The 25256-nt window shown below is 51.7% G+C and overlaps 1 protein-coding gene across 4 annotated transcripts in view; it reads left to right on the top strand.

Annotated features, from left to right (window-relative positions):
* The window catches only part of ATP9B (ATPase phospholipid transporting 9B (putative)), a 162077-nt gene that overhangs the window by 127605 nt on the left and 9216 nt on the right, over positions 1–25256 (top strand). For 3 of the 4 annotated variants that reach the window (XM_043443762.1, XM_043443764.1, XM_043443765.1), the window contains 8 exons: positions 4939–5051; positions 7562–7807; positions 15514–15675; positions 16286–16378; positions 17717–17800; positions 17898–18068; positions 20830–20928; positions 22650–22829. In XM_043443762.1, coding sequence (XP_043299697.1) covers positions 4939–5051; positions 7562–7807; positions 15514–15675; positions 16286–16378; positions 17717–17800; positions 17898–18068; positions 20830–20928; positions 22650–22829 — 1148 coding nt within the window. The remainder of the gene's footprint in view (positions 1–4938; positions 5052–7561; positions 7808–15513; positions 15676–16285; positions 16379–17716; positions 17801–17897; positions 18069–20829; positions 20929–22649; positions 22830–25256) is intronic. The other variant, XM_043443763.1, reaches the window with a different exon arrangement.

Here is a 25256-nt window from a genome sequence, read left to right as displayed (position 1 = left end):
TGATGCCATCCAGCCATCTCATCCTCTGTCGTCCTCTTCTCCTCCTGCCCCCAACCCCTCCCAGCATCAGGGTCTTTTCCATTGAGTCAACTCTTCACATGAGGTGGCCAAAGTATTGGAGTTTCAGCTTCAGCATCAGTCCTTCCAATGAACACCCAGGACTGATCTCCTTTAGGATGGACTGGTTGTATCTCCTTTCTTTACAGCATCGGACCTTGCTTCTATCACCAGTCACATCCACAACTGGATGTTTGTCTCCATCCCTTCATTCTTTCTGGAGTTATTTCTCCACTGATCTCCAGTAGCATATTGGGCACCTACCGACCTGGGGAGTTCCTCTTTCAGTATCCTATCATTTTGTCTTTTCATACTGTTCATGGGGTTCTCAAGGCAAGAATACTGAAGTGGTTCGCCAGTCCCTTCTCCTTACCAAGACCTAATTAAATGTATGGACACTCTGTTCTCCTGAGTAGGACATCCTAATGCAGGAGGGTGTCATTCCTGCTCCATTAAATGTCTGACATGCCTGCGCAGACAGGATTCGCCAAGTCTGGTCGCAGTTGGCGGGAGCGGCCCGTGGCAGGCTGCCTTGTTAGACGGGTCTTGGCCCAGTCAGCCCAGCACTTGTGCCTCAGAAGTGTCTGTTCCCTGGGGAAGCGTCTGCACCAGGTGATATGGCAGCCCTGCACCATTTTACATTCCTGCCAGCAGCACCCAAGGGTTCTAACGCGTCCTCATCCTCTCCAGCACGTTCTGGGTGTTCATAGCGAAGTTCTGGCCACAAGAGCCAGCAGTGCGTGTGAAGAGAGAGCGTCCCTGCCAGAATAGCGGTGCCGTGGAGGTCCTCTCAGGGGGCCCATGCAGCAGTGACCGCCACAGGGCGTGTCCCTCCAGGCAGACGGGCCCGGGAGGGGCTGGGGGCTCAGTGCGTCTTCAGGCCTGGCCCCCCACCCCCAGCCGCTGCTCCTGCCCCCTCTCAGGGCCTCTGCGGTCACCTCCTGCCCCAGTGCCAAGTTTACGTCGTTCTTCCCGGGGGAGCAGGTGCTGTCAAGACTAGAAGTCCTCGTGTGGCCATCGCATATGATCGCCCTGGGTGGCACTGACCTGCTCTTTCACAGAAGTGTACAGACAAAGCGCGTGCCTGAGAGCACGTGGTCAGCTCAAGCCTCTGTGTCTGCCGGTGTGATGTCGTTAAGTCAAGGTTTTGTGATGTTATTTGTCTTCCAAAGGCTAACTATTGTTTTGCATTTTAAACAATAATGGGGTTATCATTTTGTAGCTCCTCCATTTTTCTTTATTGAGTTGGAGTTACAGTCAGGGTAAGGATAAGTGGTTTTTGCCCAGAGTCTTAAAGACAAAGCTTCGTTTCTCCCACATTTCACCCTGCTACTTTTAAAAGACTAGAACAGTGCTTCTTTAGGTGTTAGATGAATGATCTTGGTTCCTGAGATTTAAGGGGGAAAAAAGGAACACAGAATAATTGTATAAAATAGAGAAAATATTTTTCATTTCGTTTTCTAAACTGGAAGCTTTCATCTCCTGATGTAGCTGTGCGGTGGTGTCCTTGAGTTCCCTGGTCTGGCCTTCCTTGAGGGCCCGTGAGGGCTCCCAGGATGAGCGGGGTGTGGGCGCACCTCCCGTCAGAGGCTGGGGCGGGGGTGAGCTGCTGTCAGGAGCCTCACGGGGCTGGCGGAGCTGTGAGGTGGGCCTTCGTGTGGCTGTAAATTGGGTTTGCGCTTCATCAATAAGCTTTCTGACGAGACGCGTCCATCAGGGTGTCTCTCATTTGCCGCAGCAGAACAGAAAATGAAGTATTCCAATAATTGCATTACAGTTTCCTCCTCCTGGACAAGAAAGCTGTGTGCTATAATTAGGTTTGATTGGAGTGCACGTTTCCGGTAAGATCTGAAATTAATGATGTTGCCATAGTGACACATCTGCGGCCACCAGTGCGTGAAACATAAAGTAACTCACTCGACAAGGGTAGACATCTGTTAGCTGCCAGGACGCAGAGCGTATTGACACTGACCAGAAATACTAGGCGTGGCGTGATCAACGCGCAAATGATGCTGAAACTGGAGGACAGGCCGTTTGCCCCGAACCTGCTGAGAGGACGTCCCCTCTCCCCGCCGCCCCCAAGATGCCATTGTTTGAGAACAATGCTGCCGAGGATTCATAAATTTTAAAACTGGACTTGGGTGCAGCCTGTTAAAGCAATACATTAATTCCTTTGTTAGTTTTTGTCTTCATGTAGAACAAAGCCATTCCTGAAACACCCTCTGAAACAACAGGTTCTTGGATGCATTGTAATCATAGCTTCCGTTGCCCAGCACGCTGCCTTGCTGAGACTCGGACGGTGGCATTGTCCCATGGAAGCACCGTCTCCCTGGTTTCCAAGGGCACCAGAGCACAGGTGTGCCCAGCAGTTTGCACACGCGCACAGAGTGTGTGCTGGTGACTTGCCCCCAGAGGACCACGGCGGTGTCTCCTGCCTGGTGAGCCCGAGTGGGGCCTCCGTTAAGCAGCGTGAGCAGCTTCGCTGGTGCAGTTTGCTGATGCGGGTGGCCGGGTGTGAGGGAGGGGGACAGTGGGGTGCTGGCCAGGCCAGGTTCCGCACACGTGCCGGTGCCAGCGGCGCAGGGCTCACGGGAAGGCCTGGTGTACTGCAAGTAGAATGTGTGACTCCCCAGTAAATAATGTCGAATGTCTACTTAAATGGTTTGGTAAGTTAGTCTTGTCGTTTTTAAAGTTTTGTTTCCATTCCTGCACCATAAGATATAACACCGTTTTTGGTTGGTTGGTTGTTTTTAATTCTATTTATTTTTTTGTTTTATTTTTGGCTGCTGTGGGTCCTTGTTGCTGTCCAGGGGCTTTTCATTGCTGTGGCTTCTTGTTGCAGAGCGCAGGCTCTGGAGCACACGCGCTTCAGAAGTTGCAGCTCCCAGACTAGAATGCAAGTTCAGTAGTTGGGGCTCATGGGCTTAGCTGCCCCGCGGCCTGTGGAGCCTTCCTGGCCCAGGGATCCAAGCTGTGTCTTCTGTACTGTCAGGCAGGTTCCTAAGCAGTGGGCAGCCAGGGGAGTCCATGAGTAACTGTTTTAATCCAGCCATTTACGCCATGTCCCTGTCACCTTGCGGGGAGACCTGTTTGGGCGGGCCCCGCCCCTCCGCTGCTCTCTGAGGCCAGTGGACAATCCTGTCAGTACCTGGCCTATGTCAGAGGCCGAGGACTCCCTGTTGCTCTCGTTGTCACGTGTCAGGCTGCGTTTACTTTAGGAGTTCTTTCTTTAATGCATAGCATGGCACGCTCATGGAGGAGGTGGTGTGTTTCTGAGTGGCTCCACAGATACTGGCGCACGAACCTGGTTGTCAGTCAGGTCTCCGGTTGCAGCAGCACCACGCGGTGGCAGACGTGCAGTTTGCCATCAGAGGTCTGTGTTCTTGTCTCGCTCACTGTTTCACTAACAGCCTGACCGCAAGCGTTGCTTTGACTTCTCCATGCCGTGGTTACTTCCATTTAAAGCAGGGATGGGGGACTTTCCTGGCCCACTGGTTAAGAGTTCGCCTGCCAATGTAGGGGATGCTGGTTTGATCCCTGGTCCAGGAGGATCCATGTGCCACCAGGCGCCCGAGCCTGTGAGCGGCGACTGCGGAAGCCTGTGTGCCCTAGAGCCCATGCTCCACAGCAGCAGAGGCCACCGCCATGAGAAGGCCGCACCCGTAACTGCAGAGTAGCCCCCTCTGCCACGAGAAGGCCTGGGCGCAGCATATATGTGCGAGTATATAATGTGCATTACATACATTCTTTTGAGAGCATTTGTCAAAACAGTCTCTAAGTAAATCTCCCATCAAGGGCAGAGGCGGAGGGCAAGAATCCACGAGAAGGATCCAGCGTGTGCTGTGATCACATGGCTCTCTGTCATGTTCACACTTACAACTGCGTCAGTGCCCGAGGGCACCCCTCCTCTGTGCTTCCACACGAGTGCAGGGACCCACAGGTGTCGGGCCGGCCTGCAGTCTTGGTCGGGCTCACAGGGCTTTTACCCGACCCCCGCCCTGTGTGGCTGTCCTTCTGTAGAGCGGGAAGAGCAAAGCTCCCGTGCTCGCGTGCGCGATTTCATATTGAGGTCCCGTGCTTGTGTGTGCGTTTTCATAGTGAGTGATCCACGTACGGTGGTTGCAGTCTCCTATCAGGGTCATAACGTGAGTAACGTTGGGACCGCCTGTGGCACTGTTAGTGAGAGCTCACCAAGGTTCTTAATACACTGCCTCCCCTCTGCCTGCCCTCTGTCACACTGGTACTTCACTGTGCCTGTTGTGTATCTGGTTGGTTGGAGGCCGAAACCGTGGACCCTCCTGAAAGTGGCTTTCCCAGGTGGTGGTTTGTCCCAGGGTGGGTGAGGAGGGCATGCAGGGTGGCCCACAGGCTGGAGAGCAGCCAGAAAGCGCCTCTGCCTCCTCTCCTTCTCTCTGTGCAACTCACATGGTGCCCAGGCTCGAGTGCTTTGTTTCTGTTCAGTGGAAAATACTTCATGGTTCACAACAGACTCATGTGACAGGGATAGATGTGCCAATCTCGGCTGTGGGTCACTTTTCCAGTTTCCCACCCATCTCTCTCTGAAGGGGCAAGTCTGCCTTGGACCAGCAGCAGGTATGAGCCAGGAGACAGAGCCCAGACTTTCTCTGCAAAACCAGACCCTCCTGCCCCCAACCCATTGGAAATTACTAAAAAGGAACCTGATGCTGCAGGAAGTGCGTTCTGGTCCTCACAGTGAAATGGAAGTAAACGGGGATGGTGTGGACAGCACTCAGCAACGCTCTGTGTGACGGCGCGTGCTTGGGGTGCAGGGCACAGCCAGCCCTGGGCGTGACCTGGGGCGCAGCCTTGACCCGCCAGTGAGCACCCTAGGTTGACGGTGTCCTGCTGCTTCTCTCCTAGGAACCCTCACCCAAAACGAGATGGTGTTTAAGCGGCTGCACCTGGGCACCGTGTCTTACGGGACGGACACGATGGATGAGATCCAGAACCACCTCGTGAACGCCTACGCACAGGTGAGCAGGCCCAGCCCTGCAAGTGTGCCCAGTGCTGCTGCGGTTGCTGGGCCTGGCACATGTCGAGCTGCAACGCGGCGCCTTCCCCGGGGATGCCACAGCGTGGCTTTACGCACCACTCACTTATAAATCAGGCAGGAGTCTTGGGACTAATGTTAACAATTTCTGTATTGTATAAGCATAGGCTTAACCACCTTAAATCATTTGTTTGTATTAAATTTCCTTAGTGAACTATTTGTAAAATTACTCGGTAAACACAGTATTTTTAAGAATATTAAGTGGAATGCGGCAATAAATATGTTTCTTAATCCTTCTGTTTTTCTTCGTAGTCAGTAAGACTTCTTCATATTTTTAAAGATATATTTTAACCCTCTCAGTAAACAGAAGTAGACAACCTGAGTTTTCTGCCTTTCACTGTCAACGATCATCAGTGCACAGCTAACCTGTTTCATCTTAACCACTGTCCTTTAGCACGTTGGTTTGGACAGAGTACCACATTAGTTCTTCTGTAAATATGCAGTCTGGATCTCTAATGGACAAGGATAGGTTTCTTAATATTTTTCAGAGCAGCCTTATAGGCCCTCTGAGTCACAGGAGGAGGAACGGTTTCTTCTGTGTGAGGATGCAGCCCAGTAGGTACAGCACTTGTTCTCCACGGGGCATCAGGGCTTGCGGTCCTCCCCATCCTTCAGGCTCTTGGCATTAGGGGTGTCAAGGCCACGGGTCCCCAGCACAGGCAGGGGCCACAGAGCAGGGCCGACACGGCCGCCTTCCAGCTCATGTCCCGCACATGGTGGCCGTGCTCACCCGTCTCCCTGCTGCCAGGCTGTTCACCTCCCGGCTTCTGCCCCGTGCATGGTGGCCATGCTCATGGGTCTCCCTGCTGCCAGGCTCTCTGGCCACACTGCTGCTCATACCTGCCGAGGCCACTGTGTCCCCACTTGCTTTTTCACAGACTGAACTGAACTCTCCTTGCCCTCTGCAGTTCTTCCTTAGAAGAACACAAAGTATGTTTTCAGCCTTATATTCAGTTTTGTGAAAACCATCTCTTTTTTTCTGTGAAGTGCACCAGTCTGGCATGTACTTTAGTTTTGAGATGCTGTCAAATGAAAACAGCCTTACCTGAGTGTGTGTGTATGATATGTATGATCAGACACTCCCAGAAGCACTCATCTGTGCACGAACACATAAAGTCAAGCACTTTATTAATTTGGATGTCATTCATTTTAATACAGAATATTTTGGAACCTAGAATATTTATTAATAGATAAAAACATTTTAATGGAAGACTACGTAATTTCCCTTCTTGTGATCTGTGTCTAGATTAAGTAGTACCAGGTAACATCTTAAAAAAAAAACACCCTGTATTATCCATGAATATGATTTCAGTAGCTCCAAATAAGTTATTTTACTAGAAAAAATTAAAAGCAGAAAGGATGTCATACAGACACAGCAAGTAGTACCCCATCTAAGAAGAATCTTACAAACCTTTTTTAGTGAAAGCTGTGTTCGTTGGCTGGTTATCCAGCTTTTTATGTGAAACGGATTTCTTCCTTGCCTTCTGGTTGTTAGTGTTAATGAGATGACGACAGTCTTAAGTCCACTGTAATGGAACACAAGGCTGGTGCAGCCTGATCGCGCTTACACCCTGGGATCCTGAGTGGACTTGAGTGGAGTGAGGCGCTCAGCCTGGGTCAGCAGGAGCAGGGCCACTTGGCGGCTGTGTGGGCGTGTGGTCAGGATGCGGTGTGGGGGGCGGGCACAGGCTGGAAGGGACACCAGCTGAGCAGGGGGCCACCCCCTCATTAGCTGGCTCTGTGATCGACGGGCGGCTGGGAAGAGGAGAGGCTTTCCAGGGGCGTCAGGAGTTACCCTTAGGTTCCATGGAGAAGCATCTGATGGGCCTTGGGTCGGTGTCCTCCTGCGGTCCCACCCAGGAGGAGGTGAATAGGGTTGGCGGGCGGGGGGCGGTGTGTCCAGGGCCGGCCGTCAAGAGGCGATTACTGTATCCAGTGCTCCTTGTCTGCAAACCAGACACTTAACTTCAGAGACAGATGCAAAGCCAATAAGTCCATAGTATTAAGGGAACCATCCTAAATGCTTTTTCCTGCTCTTAACCTCAGACCATTTTATGCACACGGTTTTTAAGGAGAAAGGAAAGCACTTGTGAGTCTTCTATTTGGTTCATAACTTTGTTCTTAGAAGTGGTGGATAAACAGGAATTGTTAAGGACTGGGCACATGCATGCCAGGCTGCCGTGAATCTACTAAAAGGAGACGGTCAGATTTTGAGTACCGTAGCAAATATTTCGGTTACTGGACAACCGGGAAATGTCCAAGCACCCTGTGGCCCCAGGATCCCCAGGTGAGTCGTTGCCCCATGGGTCATGTGCAGGCGGCCGTCGTCCCAGCTGCTCTCGGGCCCGGCATGGCCGTCTGTGACAGGCGTGTGTGTGGATAACTCCAGCGTGTGCCTACTTGCCTCTAATCCTGTGACGTCCATGTTTGCAGATGCAGTGTCAGGCTGGCGGAAGCAGCACTGCTTCAACTCCTCCGAGGAAAGCCCAATCGTCAGCACCCAAGGTGAGGAGGAGTGTGAGCAGCCGGGTCCACGAGGCCGTGAAGGCTGTTGCCCTGTGTCACAACGTGACCCCTGTGTACGAGGCCCGCGGCATGGCCGGCGAGACCGAGGTTGCCGAGGCAGACCAGGACTTCAGTGACGACAACCGCACCTACCAGGCCTCCAGCCCCGACGAGGTCAGTCGCTGAGGGCCACATCCCGGGCAGTCCCGCGGCACAGACAGCACCTCCCCTGGCTCCTCCCAGCTCTGCCAGGAGTGTTTGCTCTGTCTTTCTCGTCGGGTGAGGAAGGCTTGTCCTTGGTTTGCAGAATGGACTTTCACCACAGGCCAGCGCCCTCCTGGCCCAACCCCTGCCCTCACCCAGTCCTTGCAGGCAGGTGCCTTCTCATCCCAGAGTGCCCTGGGGTTGGGTCCAGGGAGGCGGGGAGCGGAGCCAGGTTGCTTGCTAATGCCATGAGGTCTGCAGGCTGCGTCCTCCCATGTTCTCTCACCAAGGGAATCACCAGGCTTGCAAATCAAATCTCCAGGTATTTTGCTACAATTTAGGTACAGTATGTGTGTGTGTGTGCGCTCAGTCACTCGGTCGTGTCCGTCCAACTCTTTGCGGCCCGTGGGCTATAGCCCGCCAGGCTCCTCTGTCCATGGGACTCCCAGGCAAGAGTACTAGAGTGGGTTGCCATTTCCTCCGCCAGGACATCTTCCCCACCCAGGGATCAAATGCGCATCTCTTCCATCTTCTGCATTGGTAGCCGGGTTCTTTACCACTAACGCCACCTGGGAAGCTCAGTTCTAGAAGTGCTATTTATTCTGCAGGTGGGGCCAGCTCTTCTCCGTCCTGGAAATCCAGTAGGTCGTACCACAGCTGAGGCCCCCCGCCCCAGTCGGTCCCTCCCCTGGTACTGCAAGCCGGGGTGTACAGCGCAGGGCCTGCAGCCTGTCCTGACCTCCTCGTGGTGAACCCCCAGTGGAGCAGCAGCTTAGGGCATTGACAGAGCTCCTACCACAGCTGTGTTTTTTTTAATTTTTTGAAGCTCTCCTTACAGAGGTTCTTCCTTTTTTCTTAAACTGAAGTACAGCTGATATGCCATCTCAGTTATAGGTGTACAAGGTAGACTTGCCCGGGTGGCTCAGTGCTTCACAGTTTGTAAAGGTTATGCTCCGTTTATAGTAACTAATATGTTGGCTGTGCCTCCCGTGTTGTAGCCTGTTTTGTACTTAATGGTTTGTGCCTCTTCCCCGCCCCGTGGCTGCCCCTCCCCCTCCCCTCCCCCCACTGGTCGCCGCTCGTCTGTTCTCTGCATCTGTGAGTCTGCTTCTCTCCTGTCACATCCGCTGGTGTATGTGGCTTCCCCAGCAGGTCCAGCAGGAGCCTGCCCTGTGGCTCAGCCTTTGCCTTCTGTGAGTCTCAGTGCCTGTCTTCCCAGTAAGTGCTGGGGCGCCTGTGAGCTGGGAGCCGGGCTGTGGTCAGCCGTGGGGACGCCCTGAAGCATAGCTGAGCCGTTGTGCAGAGCAGGGACCTAGGGCATGGAGCACCGAGCCACCCTCGGGGCACACCCCCCGGCCCCACGTCCCTGGTGAGTGACGCAGCAGGCGAGAGCGCGGGGTCCCGTCCCTACGCCCCCACTCTGCTTTACAGACCACATTGACCAGCAGGTGTGTAGAAATCGCTTTTTGACCAGAGCTCAGTCCGGCCTTTGGAATCACGCGTGTCACCTGAAACACATGTCACTCATGGTCACGGTGGACGTGGGGCCTGGGCCACGGAGGCGGGGGGTCAGGTGTCCGGGCTGCTGGCCTGGCCTTGGGTCGGCCTGGAGCGGATGCGCACTGGAGGGGAACGCCGCCACTGTTTTTCTTGCAAAGAAGGAGTTACACTCTTCACATTCTAGCGGTCTAGAAATCCTCTCAAGTTCCATGTGATTACTTATTGAAAACATATTCTTTCCCAGTCCTGAGCACAGGAAACTTAGACCACAGATATTTTCCAAGGAAAATTTTATTGGAAGTTTTAAAAATCTTATATTACATGTTTACCTTATTACCTTCCAAAAATAAATACAAATTTTATTTAAAATACTTAGAATTTTTATCTTTAGCTTTTTGGGTTACAACATTTTTGGATTTTTTTTTTTTTTTTTGGAATTTTTGGAATTTTAAATTAGGAATTCACAATAGAGAGAGATTTCACTAATTTAAAGATTTCTAAAATTAAGTTAAAACTACTAACCTTATATTTAAATTTTTTATCTGAAAATTTCTTCCTACTTTAGAGAAATTGGACAGTGATTAAAAATGGCAGGTCATTAAATAACCTCTAAGAAATCCCTAACCCATATTTTAAATCTGAAAATGAAAAGACTTGACTTCATCATAATTTTTAAAGCACTTTGTGGATGCAGTGTTTGCAGGTCCCTGGAGCCCAAGGAAAATCATCTAAACGGTTCATTATTTCACTTATTGAGCTTTGCTACAGTTAGGTTGACAGATGATGGCACTGTTTCCCAATCACCAAAATACTGTTTTAAAAGCATTTTTTATTGAATAAAGTGCTTAGAATATTGCACCCTGGAGCTTTTTTCAGGGAAATGGCTCAGTTGATTTTCTCTGCTTGCCCTCAGCCTTGACCTGTCAGCATGTGTGCAGTTAATAAGCAACCTTATCATTTAGGAGACTTAACCGGCTTCATATACTTGTGTCAACACCATACTCACAATCCCTAGGCTTAGGCTTTGCTTAGGCTCCTGTGTCATCTTAGTTTCAGAAAGTGTGACTTATTGAGTAGAATGTACTGGTTCTGAGTCTCTCATATTGCAGCAATTCTTTGTGTTCATTTTCCTGAAAAGAGCATCTTCTGCCTTACCTCTGCATGGGCACAGATGCATTTCTCCTGTTCCAGGAATGGCGTCTGGGGATTGACTTCAAGCCGGGAGAGGCTGTCCGAGGCACAGTCCCTGCACACTTACAGTGACGAGCATGCTTGAAGCTGTCACGTGCAGCAGGGGCTGGGCTGTCAGAGCAGGAGTGATTTCGTATTCAGAACCTGCAGCCTACTTAGGCCCCGGTCGCTGTTTCTTATGATAAGTGATCAATATTTCATTTTCTCCAAGAGAGTAGAAAGTTTCGCTTGCCTGTCCCTTTGCCAGTACAGCCTCAGCATAGCAAACTCCAGCTTAGCAGACATATGTTCCCAGAAATTCCTGGACATAGTTAAAACCCAGCCCTGGTGAGCTCTGTGTCCAGTGCAGCTGTGGAAGCTGAGCCCAAGCCTATGTCACCAACAGGCGCCACCAACAGCTCAGGGGCAGCGCCTCAGGCGCCAGGTCATCACCTCCACTGAGCAAGCCCAGCGCGACGTAAACCCAAGACCCCGGTCATTTCAGCTCAAAATGATCGATAGGTTGAGATTTTCAGTGACTTAAACCTGCGAACCTGCTGTTGTTAGTAACATTTTCTCCTTCACCTGTGTAAGTTCCGTATTAACTATTATTTCAGGGTGTAGCTATTTTCGTTCATGTGTACGTTTCTGTGCAGGAATCAGCTGAAATTTCTGACAAACCATGAGTGGATTATTTACAAACAAAAGAATGACCGTCCTTAATGGCATTGCTTTTGATTTACTCCAATGTATGCAGCGTGCTGTAACTTTACACTCATTTTATTGTGTGTGCTTATTGAAGCAGGACTAAATATGGTGTAGGATCAGCATGTTTATGGGGAACAGCTCCCCGTCTGTGACGTGAGCCCCCCTCCATGACCCTCAGGAGCAGGACAGAACACGAACCGCACAGCCTGCCCTGAGTATTGACTGGCAGCTTTTCCAGGTGGTCAGCTTGCACATTTTGTTCATAATTCTGTCAAATTATAGCAGTGATGGTAGTACCGCAATTGAAAATGAAGACGTGTCAGTGATCAGATTGTGATTTATAAGGTGCACGGTAGGAGAGGCTGTCCCTGGAGTGTAGCTGGTGGCTATGCGGATGCTAACATGGTAAAGGAGACTTCTCCTGAGCTTTTCAAGGACGACAGCACAGACATTGCTGAATAACGGAATTATAGCGAACGTTAATAACAAAATCTGTCCCACACTGGCCACTAGCGTGGAGAAGTGTGAGAGCATAAACAAATAGCCTGTGACAATGATTGCCCAAGCATGTTACTAACTGTCCTGTGGATGAGATTTAGCTCAAGCTCCCACTTAAATACGTATTTTTCACACTTGCATTTTAATTATTTTGATCTTCATATTATTTTCAATAATCACATTGTTAGAAATGTCTAAAAGCCAAGTTAGAGAAGTAGTCATCCTTACGTGATCTCTTGCATCACTGACGGCGTCCAGAGGGAGCAGGTAGGGGCAGCAGCTGCTCCAGCCCCCCCACCCCCACCGCCTCTCTGTGAGGCCACACCCCCCGCCCCCCCACCACACCTGCCCCAGCAGCTCTCCTTCTGCGAAGGCCCCGTGAGAAACGCCACGCAGCAGCAGTGTGACCCGACACGAGGACGGCAGCCCGGGAGGAGCCAGGGCCGTGGTCGTGCACCCCGAGCAGCTGCTCCCAGGCGCCCCTCATGGGGGCAGTCAGCAGTGGGAAGCCCCACCTCCACATCAAACCAGGACCGCACCAACGGGAAGGAAGGGAGCAAGTGAAGCTGGTGTCCAACTAAAATGTTTAAGAGAAAGGCAAAACCAAAGGAAAGTAGGAGAAAGAAAAGATAAAGGAAAACATAAAAGTAATGATTGAAAAAGCAGTAAATTCAAAAGCTGATCCTTTGAAAATTAAATAAAATGGAAAAACTTAGCAAAAATAGTAAATAATACAAAACAGTGATTGCAAAGTAAACATACCCACCTAAAATTATGCATATGAAGGGTGTATAATAAACAGATGAGCTTACATTTTTAAAAGAGAATATTAAAACACAGCCCAATTGCTAATATTTTTTAAAACCTCTAAATATCCATGTTCAGGAAGAATACAGATAGCAAAATGGAGTGTAAGAACTACATAAAACCTCGGTAGACCAGAAAAAAAGAAGAAACAAAACTCTCTCCCTTTTTTCAATAGATAATGTGATTGTTTCCGTAGAAAATCCCAAAAGCTCTGCTGAAAATTTAACTCTCTCCTAAGACTTAATAAGTGAGTTTACCAAAGTTGTATATTATGATATGCATATACAAGAATTACTCCTATTTGTATATGCCAGCAGTGAGCAGTTAAAAATTGAAATTTTTTAATGTGCCATTTATAGAGCACACACACAGAAAACTATGAAATGTTTAAGGATAGATCTGACAAAATACGTATAGGATTTGTATGCTGAAAAGTGTAAGACAATGAAGAAAACTTGAGGACACTATATGTGAGAAATGTATTGTACACATGGATTGGAAGACTTTCTGTTACCAAGATGTCAGCTGATTTTTTATAAAGGTGCCATGTAAATCCATTACAGAAAAGATGATCAGAATAAATGGGGCACAGAACATTTGAACAGCCATTTGCAAATAGAGCCTGAACCAGTATGTCTCAGTAATAAGTAATAAAAATTAACTCAGATTGGTCATAGACCTAAATGAAAAACCAAAAGTATGAAATTTCTAAAAGAAAACATAGAAGAAAATCTTTGTCAGCTTGAGTTAGGCAATGATTTTGTGGGTCACAAACAGTGCAAGTTATAAAAGAAAAAACTGATAAATTAGACTTCGAGGTAAAAATCCTGCATTCTTCAAGAAACATTGTTAAGAAAATGAAGACAAGCTACAGAGTTGTAGGATATGTTTGCAAAATGCATACCTGATAAATGACCAGCAACTAGTACAGATAAAGAACTCACAAAACTTGATCATGAGAAAACAACCACTCAGTTTAAACAGAAGCAGAAAATTTGAACACCTGTGCCACCAAAAACAGGTGCGATCGCTGGCTGTGTGGAACCATGGAGCGGCCTGGGCGCTTCTTTCGAGCAATGACATTTTGCTTGTGAAGAAGTGGCTAACCACGAACTAGTGACTCCTGGGGTGAAAATTGGGTTTTTACTCTCAAAGCCCAGATTACGCTGGATGAGCTCTTCACCCTCGTTTCTTCCAGGACCCAGAAGACTGCCTCACACAAGCCAGAGCTCAGACAGGGCTCCATATGTTCTCTCCTGTCTTCAGTATCACATTGAGCTTCCCACTGTTCAACCACCTTGAAGAAGAGACTGTTTCTCCTTGGTTCAGGAGGTGTCTGTGGTGTCTGTCCCTTGGGGTAGAGCTCTGAACACAGCGGGCATCAAGGGTCTTCCCCGAGGCCATCACAGACCTCCTCGCTGTTGTCCAGCTCTGTAACCGGACGGTCATTTCTGCCACAGGTCTGAGTGGACCGTTGCCGCCCAGTCTGTGCGGGGCCTCCGGGGGCGCGCTTGGCCACCAGAACCTCCCCTCCTGACTGCCCGAGTCATGTGAAGAGCCTCCCCACCCTTGACTGATGCCCTTCATTCTGCATTAGGAGACATTATGCTTTCAAACAGCATGTTTGCTTTAATTGCTTAATCATCTTTAGGAAGAAAATACAGTCAAACTGTCAGTACCTTAGAAATTTTCCTTCCTTTCACTGCTACATGTCACACCTCTGGATGTGAAGTTACTCCTCAAAGCCGTCTGAAAAGAACAGCATTAGTTTACTTCAGACATACAGAGAGCGCGGCCTGGACTCTGCGAGGCTGACTGTAGCCCCGAGGCATGCCGAGGCAGGGTGGTGAAGCTCAGAGCCGGGGAGACCCTCTGCCCTCACGGGCCCCGCAGCCCCGCGCTTGTGGCCACAGGTGGTGGTGGCCGGGGTGCTGAGCCCGTGGCGAGGAGTCCTGCACGTTCCTGTCCATCCTCTGTGGCTGTTTGTTTACAGACCTGCTCAGAAATGTTAAGTTTTATCAGAGAGAGGCCCAGAGCTAAGCAACTGACATCAGAACAGTAACTAAAGTGTCTATCCTAAGTGTCTGTACCATTGACATCCTGAACACTTTTCTTCCTGTTGGCAACAGACAGTTAAACTGCAGAATGCTCACTAAGAACAGCTACACGGATGCTAGGCTAGGTAGCAGAAGCCCAACTGATTTTTTGTGATAAATGCTACCTCCAAGGGGTTGTGAAACCAAGCATAAGCTAAATAATAAACAGATGTGAGTCACCAAATATAGAAACTTGCGTCCTGACTGCAGCGGGCCCAACGAGATGATAGGGTGTTCACAGGAAGATACAATTTATAGGTCAGGATATAATAGTAACCTTTCACTGCACAGACTGAAGGCGAACCTCGGGGTCCAGATCACGTGCAGATACAGAGAGGTTGTGTCGGAATGAGGAGTTTCACTTTCAGTTTATGTTTGCACTGGGCTGTGGAGTTGTTGACATGCCCCCTTTGACATGCCTCTGCTGATATCAGTCCATGTGTCCCTTTTGAATGCTGTAATTTGGGGAACATCACTGATGCTCTAAATTATAGTCCTGTATCCTCATAGCATCTTGTTAGGGCCCGGCCTTCTATAGTATCCTAGTAACGCGCTGGAAATCCGGGGAAGGCAGGTTCTAATTTCAGCTCCACAGTGACTCACTGTGTCACGTTCACACGCTTGTGGACCCTGGAGTGGCCAGAGTCCCCTAGAAAGGCCTCAGAACAAGCAGGGCCAGCTCTGCCTCCTGGTAGCATCTCAGTGAGCTCGCTGGCGCTGGCCTGACACCCTCCCCAACGGGGAGCGGTGGCCTCACCCCTCGCTGGTCCCCATGGGGAGCCTCACCCCTCATTGGTCCCCACGGTGACCTCACCCCTCGCTGGTCCCCATGGGGAGCGGTGGCCTCACCCCTCACTGGTCCCCGCAGGTGGCCTCACCCCTCGCTGGTCCCCACAGGTGGCCCTGGTGCGGTGGACTGAGAGCGTCGGCCTCACGCTGGTCAGCAGAGACCTCACGTCCATGCAGCTGCGGACCCCCGGCGGCCAGATCCTCACCTACTGCATCCTGCAGACCTTCCCCTTCACGTCGGAGAGCAAGCGCATGGGGGTCATCGTCAGGGTATGCCTGCCCCTGCCCCGGTCAGGGTTGGCTCTGCTCACTGCAGGGCCGCTAAGGCTCCCTACAGGGCTATGCTTGTCCCAAAATTCAGACTGATAACTTATGCCCTAATGGTCGTGATTTGGAGCAACTTTCCTAGAACGACTCAGGCAGGGTGAGTACAAGGTGTCACTGGTGAGTTTTGAAATCAACTCGAGCTGCTTTGTTTTCCACTGCAGTAGCCACTGAAGAGTTTACCTGAAGACTGACTTATGACCATAAAGTTGCTGTCAAATTTTTGGAGCAAATACCTCAAATACATCTTGGATGTTGGCTAAACTAGAAGCTCATTCAAACTATGAAAATTTGAGAGGATTTCCCTTGCAGTCCCAGGCATATGTGCGTGTACAGGTTTTACTTCAAAAGCCTTAGCACAGCACCTTGCAAGCTGCCATCGTGGCCTCGGCTGCGGTCGGCCTGGGCGCCCAGGGAGGACACGGCCCTGCAAAGGGGGTGTTTGAGCAGCCCGCCTGGAGAGACGCGCTCCCAGGGGCTGCTGTCTCGGGCTGTTCCGTCTGGGCAGCCTCACCTGCAGGAGCAGCCTGGCCTCAGCAGGCGTGTCTCATTGCAGGATGAGTCCACAGCAGAGATTACATTCTACATGAAGGGCGCTGATGTGGCCATGGCCTCCATCGTGCAGTACAACGACTGGCTGGAGGAGGAGGTATGCACTTGCTGGCATCTGCAGGTTCTTCATGCAGCGCAGGGCGTGAGCTGTGGGTACTCACTGGGGTCACTGGATGAACCGAGGTTCCAGTTGCAACCAGACATCAGTCAGCCCGTAGAGCAGAAGAGGTGGAAGAGCTGGTGATACGACACGTATTTGCTGTGTGAACAGCTGATGTTCGGGGTTTCGTGTGAATACACGTGGATATATGCAGGCGGGTCCTTATGAAGAATATTTTATGTTGGTAAAAAATAGAAAGCATCACTAATTAGTCACTAAAAAATCTGAAATAATATTGTCTTTATATCCAGAGTCATATTTTAACATGGTATTTATTTTGTAAACTAAATTATTACAAGATTTTAGTTAGAATTTTAATGTAATTCTAATTTGTACATAAGATTCACTTTAAACATGGAAAGTAAGACCCAGATATAACCAATCCTATATTTTCATCAAATTCTCCCTAAACAAGTATGATTTGTAATTGTTGTTCACATTTATGTGTTAATAAAAAGTTAGATTCAGAGGAGAACTAACCCCCTGAAGTCATGGGCATGACCCCCCCACTGTGCCTGTTGTTGCCGGGATCCAGTGCACCCCACCCCCACTGCATGCCTGGAGTCGGTCTGTCAGTCCAGGGACCACAGCCGACGTCCATGACGGTATTGGCAATATGAATCAATAGCTCCTCCAGGCACTGGATTTAATCAGGGACATGAATAAATTAAACTCCCTGAAGACCTAGTAAAATGCCATAAAAATTACTTTTGGTCATAATGATGTGCAATTAATTATAAAATCCTTGTTTAATTTATTTAGCTTTATGAGGTCAAATCAATAAATGTCTTGCAACAGACAGATAATGTCAGATTGTTTTTCACAAAGATAACTTTATTAAAAATCCTTTATGCGTTTATTTCCAACATTGTAGTTTCTTCTGTCTACACATCTTTCGACCCCCACCCGCATCTTTGTTGTAGTACTATTGTTGTCTGAGAGCCTTCTGGTTTATTCAAAAGCCCACAGGTTCTTGGAGCCTGAGTTTACAGGGGCTATTCTGTGTCAGGGAGGCACCCAAGTGAAATTTTGGTTATAAACTTGTTTCCCAAATTTGAAAAACAAAACCACCAACACTTGCCCTCGTGTGGTGGAAAGGGCGATGGCGTGAGGCCTGCCCTGTGAGCACCTCCTCCGTGGACCGCGCTGGAGGTGCTGGGGGGCAGCTCCTTCTCCGATACCGCTCTGCTGCCCACTCCTGCGGGAGGCCGTGACAGTGACTGCCGGGGGTTGCCGAGCCCATGGCGAGCCTGTGACCTGCCTGTGTTCTCCCAGTGTGGAAACATGGCCCGTGAAGGCCTGCGCACGCTCGTGGTGGCCAAGAAGGCACTCACGGAGGAGCAGTACCAGGACTTCGAGGTGAGCGGGCAGCCTCCCCTGGGGCCACCGTCACCAGGTGGGCAGGGCGTCTGGCCTGTCGGTCCAGCGTGACTCATGGCACCGCCGTCATCCTCAGAGCCGCTACAACCAGGCCAAGCTGAGCCTCCACGACCGGACACTCAAGGTGGCCGCGGTGGTGGAGAGCCTGGAGCGGGAGATGGAGCTGCTGTGCCTGACGGGCGTGGAGGACCAGCTGCAGGCAGACGTGAGGCCCACCCTGGAGATGCTGCGCAACGCTGGCATCAAGGTACAGCCCGGGAGTGGTCCCCGAACCAGGTACCCCCCTAGGGTACCCTGCCACCCACAGCAGTGGTCCCCCAAACCAGGTACCCCCCTAGGGTACCCTGCCACCCACAGCAGTGGTTCCCCCAAACCAGGTAGCCCGACCCCTGGGGTACCCTGCCACCCACAGGAGTGGTCCCCCAAACCAGGTACCCCCCCGGGGTACCCTGTCACCCACAGGAGTGGTCCCCCAAACCAGGTACCCCCCTGGGGTACCCTGCCACCCATAGGAGTGGTCCCCCAAACCAGGTACCCCCCCCCGGGGTACCCTGCTACCCACAGCAGTGGTCCCCCGAACCAGGTAGCTCGCCCCCCGGGGTACCCTGCCACGCACAGGAGTGGTCCCCCAAACCAGGTAACCCCCCCGGGGTACCCTGCCTCCCACAGCAGTGGTCCCCTGAACCAATACCCTGCCCCGGGGGTGGTCCCCTGGAACTCAGCACTCCGTCCCCTTGGGGTGGTCCCTTGGAATTCAAATAAGATGGAGTGTGGGAGGGTCTGTAAGCAGAGGTCTCTGCATGACCCTCAGAGAAGAAACCAGCACATCCGGAAGCTTCCGAGTCCCCAGCTGGACGCCCATCCGCAGAGGTGTGGGCAGTTCCGTGCCGCCCCCAGTTCACAGGCACTCCCAGGGTGGGCTGGTTGCCCCCTGGCCCGGCCCGAGCTGCCTGCACTGCAGCCTGTACCCACTTTGGGGGTTTCCCATAAACTGCACGGCGCTGCCTGCTGACCCACAGACCGGCTGGCTTCTCAGCGGTTTGTCCTCTTCGGGTCCGGGAAGACGAGGGCTTTGGCTGTAAGCTTCAGTTTGTTTTCTTGCCTTCCGTGCTCTCACTGAAGCTGAAGTGCAGTTATGGGGGGCAAGAAGCATGCTGCCTCAGAACAGGCCCTCCTCTTTTGAGAATTGTACTGAAGAGAAATGCTTGTGTCTTGCTGGACCCAAGAGCACACTTGGGAGAGCTGTCGGGACACAAAGCCGTGCCAGCATCAGACAACAGTGCCCTCGGCACAGCTCGAGGAGGGCGCCGTGACAGCTCAGAGAGACACAAGAGGCCCCCGCCCGCTGAGGGGCACTGTGGGGCCCCCGTGGGGTCCAGGCTGCTGTCCAGGTGGGAGTCAGAATTAGAGAGAGCGGCTCGGGCTCAGCGCTGAACCAGCCTCAGCCCGTCCTGCCAGGAAGCTGGGTGGAGACGTAAGACGGGTTCAGGCAGACAGCCTGCCTGTTCTCCGTGTTTCTTCCTGAGCTCCGCCCAGTCCAGCTCTCGGGTGTCATCCTGGTGGTCTTGGGTAGAGATGTGGGTGTCTGCCGTAGCTGCTCCCTGAGCACTGGAGAAGGGCTTGGTGAGGTTCTGCCCTTGTTCCTCCCCTTTTTCCATCTGAAGATGGAGACTCCGTTGTCCCGTCCCGTGGAAGGATGCAGTTTCAGCCCATCCTCTAAGCATGAGCCATGGCGCTCGCAGGGCACGGTCACCGGGTTGTTGGGAGCGGGGCTTCTTGTTCTGTGGCTTGTTTCCGGCCATATCCAACCAATGTTACTTAGATCTAGGCTCAGTAAAGTGAATCTAAATGTGTAACAGAAATAAAAACACAAATCCTCAGACACTGAAAAGAGCCACTGGAGCAGAGAGCCAGTATACTGTGCAAGTTTGTGTCCTGTGCCCCAAATTCATGCTTGTGTGTGATACATAAGACACCTAAAAAATTCAGATGATAGAGACTACTGATATTATGGAAAGTATGTATAAACCATTCTGTTATGTATAAAGTGTGCTGATTTTGCTCTCTTTTCAGGCTAGGGAGATTCACACGCTAATATGTGCATGTGTGTGCTATTTATAAGTAAGAGTGGTCTCAGGAGTTCCTTGGTCGCCTAGTGGTTAGGATTCTGGGCTTCCACGGCCCAAGTTTAGTCCCTAGCCAGGGAACTGAGATCCCACAAGCCACAGGGTGCAGCAAAAATTAAGTAAAATAATAACAATAATAAATGGGCTAAATCTTTTTATTTTTCATGGTCTTGTTCAACATGCCTTATTTGGCACAAACAACTTCTGGCTTAACCACTGCCCATCTACCCATCTTGAACCCCAGCTTTCAACTTAGAAGCTCACAGGTCAGACAGGAATCTGGGGTCCTCAGCTCTGCAGACCCCCAGCCCTGTGGTCCTTAGGCCACAAAGCTCATGCCCCGAGTCCTTTGCCTGCCCCGGCCCCAGCTGCCGCGTCTGCACGTTACTCTGCTCTTGCCGTTCCCATTAGCACATCATCTGAGACGTTCTGACTCCATCATCACAGTCTCGGTGCACGGAGCAGTGACACTAGGTACACTTGCACTGCCGCCGCCGCCTGCCTTCACTCGCCACATTGTCAGGGTGAAGCTGCCCCTGGGCTGCCGGCTCTCCCGCCCGCAGCCCAGCACCTGCCGGTCCATTGGTCCCTATGAGCCTGACTCCTCTAGGGATTGCATTTAGGCAGGATCAGGCAGTGTTTGCCCTTGGCAACTGGTTTGTTCCACCCAGCACAGTGTCCTCGAGGTTCACCTGCACTGTAGCAGGTGTCGGAGGGACCACACTGGGATTCTCCACCGTCCGTCCGTGGACTCTCGCCTCACTTCACGTTTCAGCTGTTGTGAATAGTGACGCTGTAGATGCAGGTGTGTGTCCAAGGGCAGAGACTTAAGAGGTGAACGTGTGACAGAGCTGGGGCTCACCCGCCGGGACTGTCTCCTAGATATGGATGCTGACAGGCGACAAGCTGGAGACCGCCACGTGCATCGCCAAGAGTTCTCACCTGGTATCTCGAACGCAGGACACACATGTTTTCAGGCCGGTAAGTGTACGTCCGCATCTCTTTGAACTTTAAATGCTTTGAATTAAAATTTACTGGTTTTGTGAGAACGTAAATTAATTACTAGATACCTATTTAAAAAGAGAAATAATTTCCTTACTCAATTTATAAATGTTAAAAATAGATTTCTATTAGTTACATATATTAATGTGATCAGAAAGCTGCTTTTGATAGAGTGAAACAAGATATACATTCAAGAGTATTTTCCTGCAGTATTATTAGAATTATTAACAACTAAATATCTATTTTAAAATAGACATACTGCCATCACTTTCCATTCGATTTATAAAAGTGTATAGTGATTTAAAAAAATTACATCTGGGAATTCCTTGGCGGTCCAGTGGTTAGGACTCGGTGCTTTCACTGCCGAGGCCTCCAGTTCAGTCCCTGGCCCTAAAACTAAGATCCCGCAAGCTGTGTGGTGTAGCCAAGAAATAATAATGTCTGTCTCTTAGTCATACACGTTACTTGCGGTCCAGAGGCCGCTTTTGTGAGGCAAGCTATAAATGCAAAGTAGACGTGTTTTTAATCTACTGCCATCTTCAGATTAAATGTTCTCCTTTAATTAGATCAAAGGAAATTAATAGAAATGATCTAAATTTATGTGTTTACTGTATCTATTAGTTATGATGAAATTTGATTCAAACAAAAAGTAAGTTTCTTGGGTCTTGATTGATGGTGGCTGAGCAGACATGGTGTGTGTCTATCTTCCAAATGAAGCACTTGCACCTACAGAAATAGTGATTTGAATATAATTTACATGTAAATTCGTTTATCTCGAAGCATCAGAATCGCTAATTAGGCCCTGCAGACTACTATTTGCAATTAAATTATTAATGATTCTGATAAAACTTCAGATCAATTTTTGTTGATTTTTCAGCGTTATAGCCCCACAAATAAAATCTCCACAATAAAAACTACCTACTTAAAGATGAGTCTGGGATTAATTTGAAACACAAGAAACTTTATTTTAGTCCTATAATATATCATTCCTTTTATGCCCCATAAAATCTCCACAGAAAGAATGTCAAAAACTGGTGTGTTGGCTTCTGAAATGTTTGCATCCTAAAATTAATGATATTTTGAGATTATGGCTCGATTTTGCATTGTTTAGTCCTCCAGATACTTAGTTGGCCTGCACTACACAAGAAGTTGAAACTCATGACAGAAGCGTGTTGTGTCACTTGCCTTGTTATGAACGAGGCGTCTGTAAATGGTCCTTCCGTCCCCCACCCCCTGCTCAGCCTCCTCAGACATCCACCCGACGCCCAACCCCGAAAGTGTAGACCGTCTGTTCGTGGCTGCCACGCTGTCTCACACGCGTGTGCTCATGAGCGCTCATGTGGGGGCCTGCCGCGCTCTCACCCATGTGTGCTCGTGAGCGGTCACGGGGCATCCGGCGCTCGCGGGGGCAGGGGCTGCTGCGCTCTCACACGCGTGTGCTCGTGAGCGCTCACAGGGCGTCAGGCACTCAAGGGGCAGGCTGCCCCCCTCTTCACTCACTTCATCTTATTGCGGTTATAGTGCTTGCCCTGCCAGTGCGTCTCCTGCTCTGAGTTGCCACAAATTGGGAAACAATGGTATTAAATAAGTAGGTATTTACTGCCAGCACTGCAGAAGAAATTTGGAAGACAGTTTGTTACAGCGTTTCCTGTGTCTGAAGCTCCATCATGCTAACTGGGCCTTTCTCCCCTTTTGTGGAGGTGACCAGCCGTGGAGAAGCCCACCTGGAGCTGAACGCCTTTCGAAGGAAACACGACTGTGCACTGGTCATTTCCGGGGACTCCCTGGAGGTGAGGCTGGCCTGCCCCAGGCCTGTCCGTCTGTCCTCCCTGGAGGTGAGGCTGGCCTGCCCCAGGCCTGTCCGTCTGTCCTCCCTGGAGGTGAGGCTGGCCTACCCCAGACATGTCCATCTGTATTTCCTTCTCCCTGGAGGTGAGGCTGGCCTGCCCCAGGCCTGTCTGTCGGTCTGTCCTCCCTGGAGGTGAGGCTCGCCCTGCCCCAGACCTCTCCATCTGTTTGTCCTCCCTGGAGGTGAGGCTCGCCCTGGCCCTAGACCTATCTGTCTGTCTGTCCTCCCTGGAGGTGAGGCTCCCCTGCCCCAGACCTGTCCGTCTGTCTGTCCTGCCTGGAGGTGAGGCCACGCCTGCTCCTAGACCTGTCTGTCTGTCTGTCCTTCTCCATGGAGGTGAGGCTCACCCTGCCCCTAGACCTGTCTGTCTGTCCTCCCTGAAGATGAGGCTCGCCCTGCCCCTAGACCTGTCCGTCTGTCTGTCCTTCCCTGTGGAGATGAGGCTTGCCCTCCCCCTAGACCTGTCTGTCTGTCTGTCCTTCTGCCTGGAGGTGAGGATCGCCCTGCCCCTAGACCTGTCTGTCTTGTCCTCCCTGGAGGTGAGGCTCGCCCTGCCCCTAGACCTGTCTGTCTGTCCTCCCTGGAGGTGAGGCTCATCCTGCCCCTAGACCTGTCTGTCTGTCCTCCATGAAGGTGAGGCTCGCCCTGCCCCTAGACCTGTCCGTCTGTCTGTCCTTCCCCATGGAGGTGAGGCTCGCCCTGCCCCTAGACCTGTCTGTCTGTCCTCCCTGGAGGTGAGGCTCGCCCTGCCCCTAGACCTGTCTGTCTGTCCTCCCTGGAGGTGAGGCTCGCCCTGCCCCTAGACCTGTCTGTCTTGTCCTCCCTGGGGGTGAGGCTCGTCCTGCCCCTAGACCTGTCTGTCTGTCCTCCATGAAGGTGAGGCTCGCCCTGCCCCTAGACCTGTCTGTCTTGTCCTCCCTGGGGGTGAGGCTCCCCTGCCCCTAGACCTGTCTGTCTGTCCTCCCTGGAGGTGAGGCTCGCCCTGCCCCTAGACCTGTCCGTCTGTCTGTCCTTCCCCATGGAGGTGAGGCTCGCCCTGCCCCTAGACCTGTCTGTCTTGTCCTTCCTGGAGGTGAGGCTTGCCCTGCCCCTAGACCTGTCCGTCCGTCTGTCCTTCCCCGTGGAGGTGAGACTCGCCCTGCCCCTAAACCTGTCTGTCTGTCCTTCTGCCTGGAGGTGAGGCTCATCCTGCCCCTAGACCTGTCTGTCTGTTCTCCCTGGAGGTGAGGCTCACCCTGCCCCTAGACCTGTCTGTCTCTCTGTCCTTCCCCATGGAGGTGAGGCTCACCCTGCCCCTAGACCTGTCTGTCTGTCCTCTCTGGAGGTGAGGCTCACCCTGCCCCTAGACCTGTCCGTCTCTCCTTGTCCATGGAGGTGAGGCTCACCCTGCCCCTAGACCTGTCTATCTGTCCTCTTTGGAGGTGAGGCTCACCCTGCCCCTAGACCTGTCTGTCTGTCTGTCCTTCCCCGTGGAGGTGAGGCTCGCCCTGCCCCTAGACCTGTCTGTCTGTCCTCTTTGGAGGTGAGGCTCACCCTGCCCCTAGACCTGTCCGTCTGTCTGTCCTTCCCGGTGGAGGTGAGGCTCGCCCTGCCCCTAGACCTGTCTGTCTGTCCTTTTCCGTGGAGGTGAGGCTCGCCCTGCCCCTAGACCTGTCTGCCTGTCTGGCGGCCTGTGGGCTTCTGCAGGTGTACCTGCCAGGCTGCCTTGCTGGTCGACACTGTTTCTGGGTCTCTGCTCTCAGCAGGCCACGTGCAGCCCTATGAGGGGTGGGCCCCGAGGGGTGGCCGCTGTGCTGCGGTGAGAGCCTGGCCCACACGGCTCTTACCTCCGCTCTGCCGCCAACTCCCTCAGTCCCTCTCCAGGCGCCTGGAGCCTGCTCCGTGTTAGCAGCGTGGCCGCCCTCGAGTCCTGGCTCTGGAACCCCACGTCATGATCTAAATTCACCTACACACAGGCGTCCAGCAGGGGCCCGGGACCCCGGAGAGCCCTGGGCGCCTCGTGGAGCTGTCCAGTCCCCTCTCCTCACTCTGCTCATGGGCCTGGCAGCCACAGTTACCCAGACAAGGGGGTGCCAGGCACCCACACCCTCTGCAGTTTGCCCACGGTTCTCGCAGATGTTCCTAGGAGTCTGGGCGAAGTGGTGGGTCCTCTTGTGACCCAGCCCTTGTCAGTGGGACGCTGAGGCCAGCTGGCCAGGATGGGGGCAGCACTCACACTTCCCCAGGGGAGCAGCAGGGACAGCCGTGCCCTCTGTGGCCGTGTGCCTGCGGGTGGTGCTGTGTCTCCAGCTCTCCCCGAGGACCCATGAGGGGCTGGCGGCCATGGTCACAGAGCCTGCCGCCCACGCTGCTGGGCTCTGCACCTCCCAAGCCTGCTCAGTGGCCCCTCAGAACTGCCTGGGAACATGGGGCCTGGACGGCAGAGCCACCGCCGTGACTCGGAGTGTGCAGCTCAGCT

This window comes from Cervus canadensis, chromosome 23 (genome assembly GCF_019320065.1).
Source record: "Cervus canadensis isolate Bull #8, Minnesota chromosome 23, ASM1932006v1, whole genome shotgun sequence".
Classification (NCBI taxonomy): Eukaryota; Metazoa; Chordata; class Mammalia; order Artiodactyla; family Cervidae; genus Cervus; species Cervus canadensis.
The sequence above is the reverse complement of the archived record's forward strand: the minus strand, read 5'-3'. Positions and strand labels throughout refer to the sequence as shown.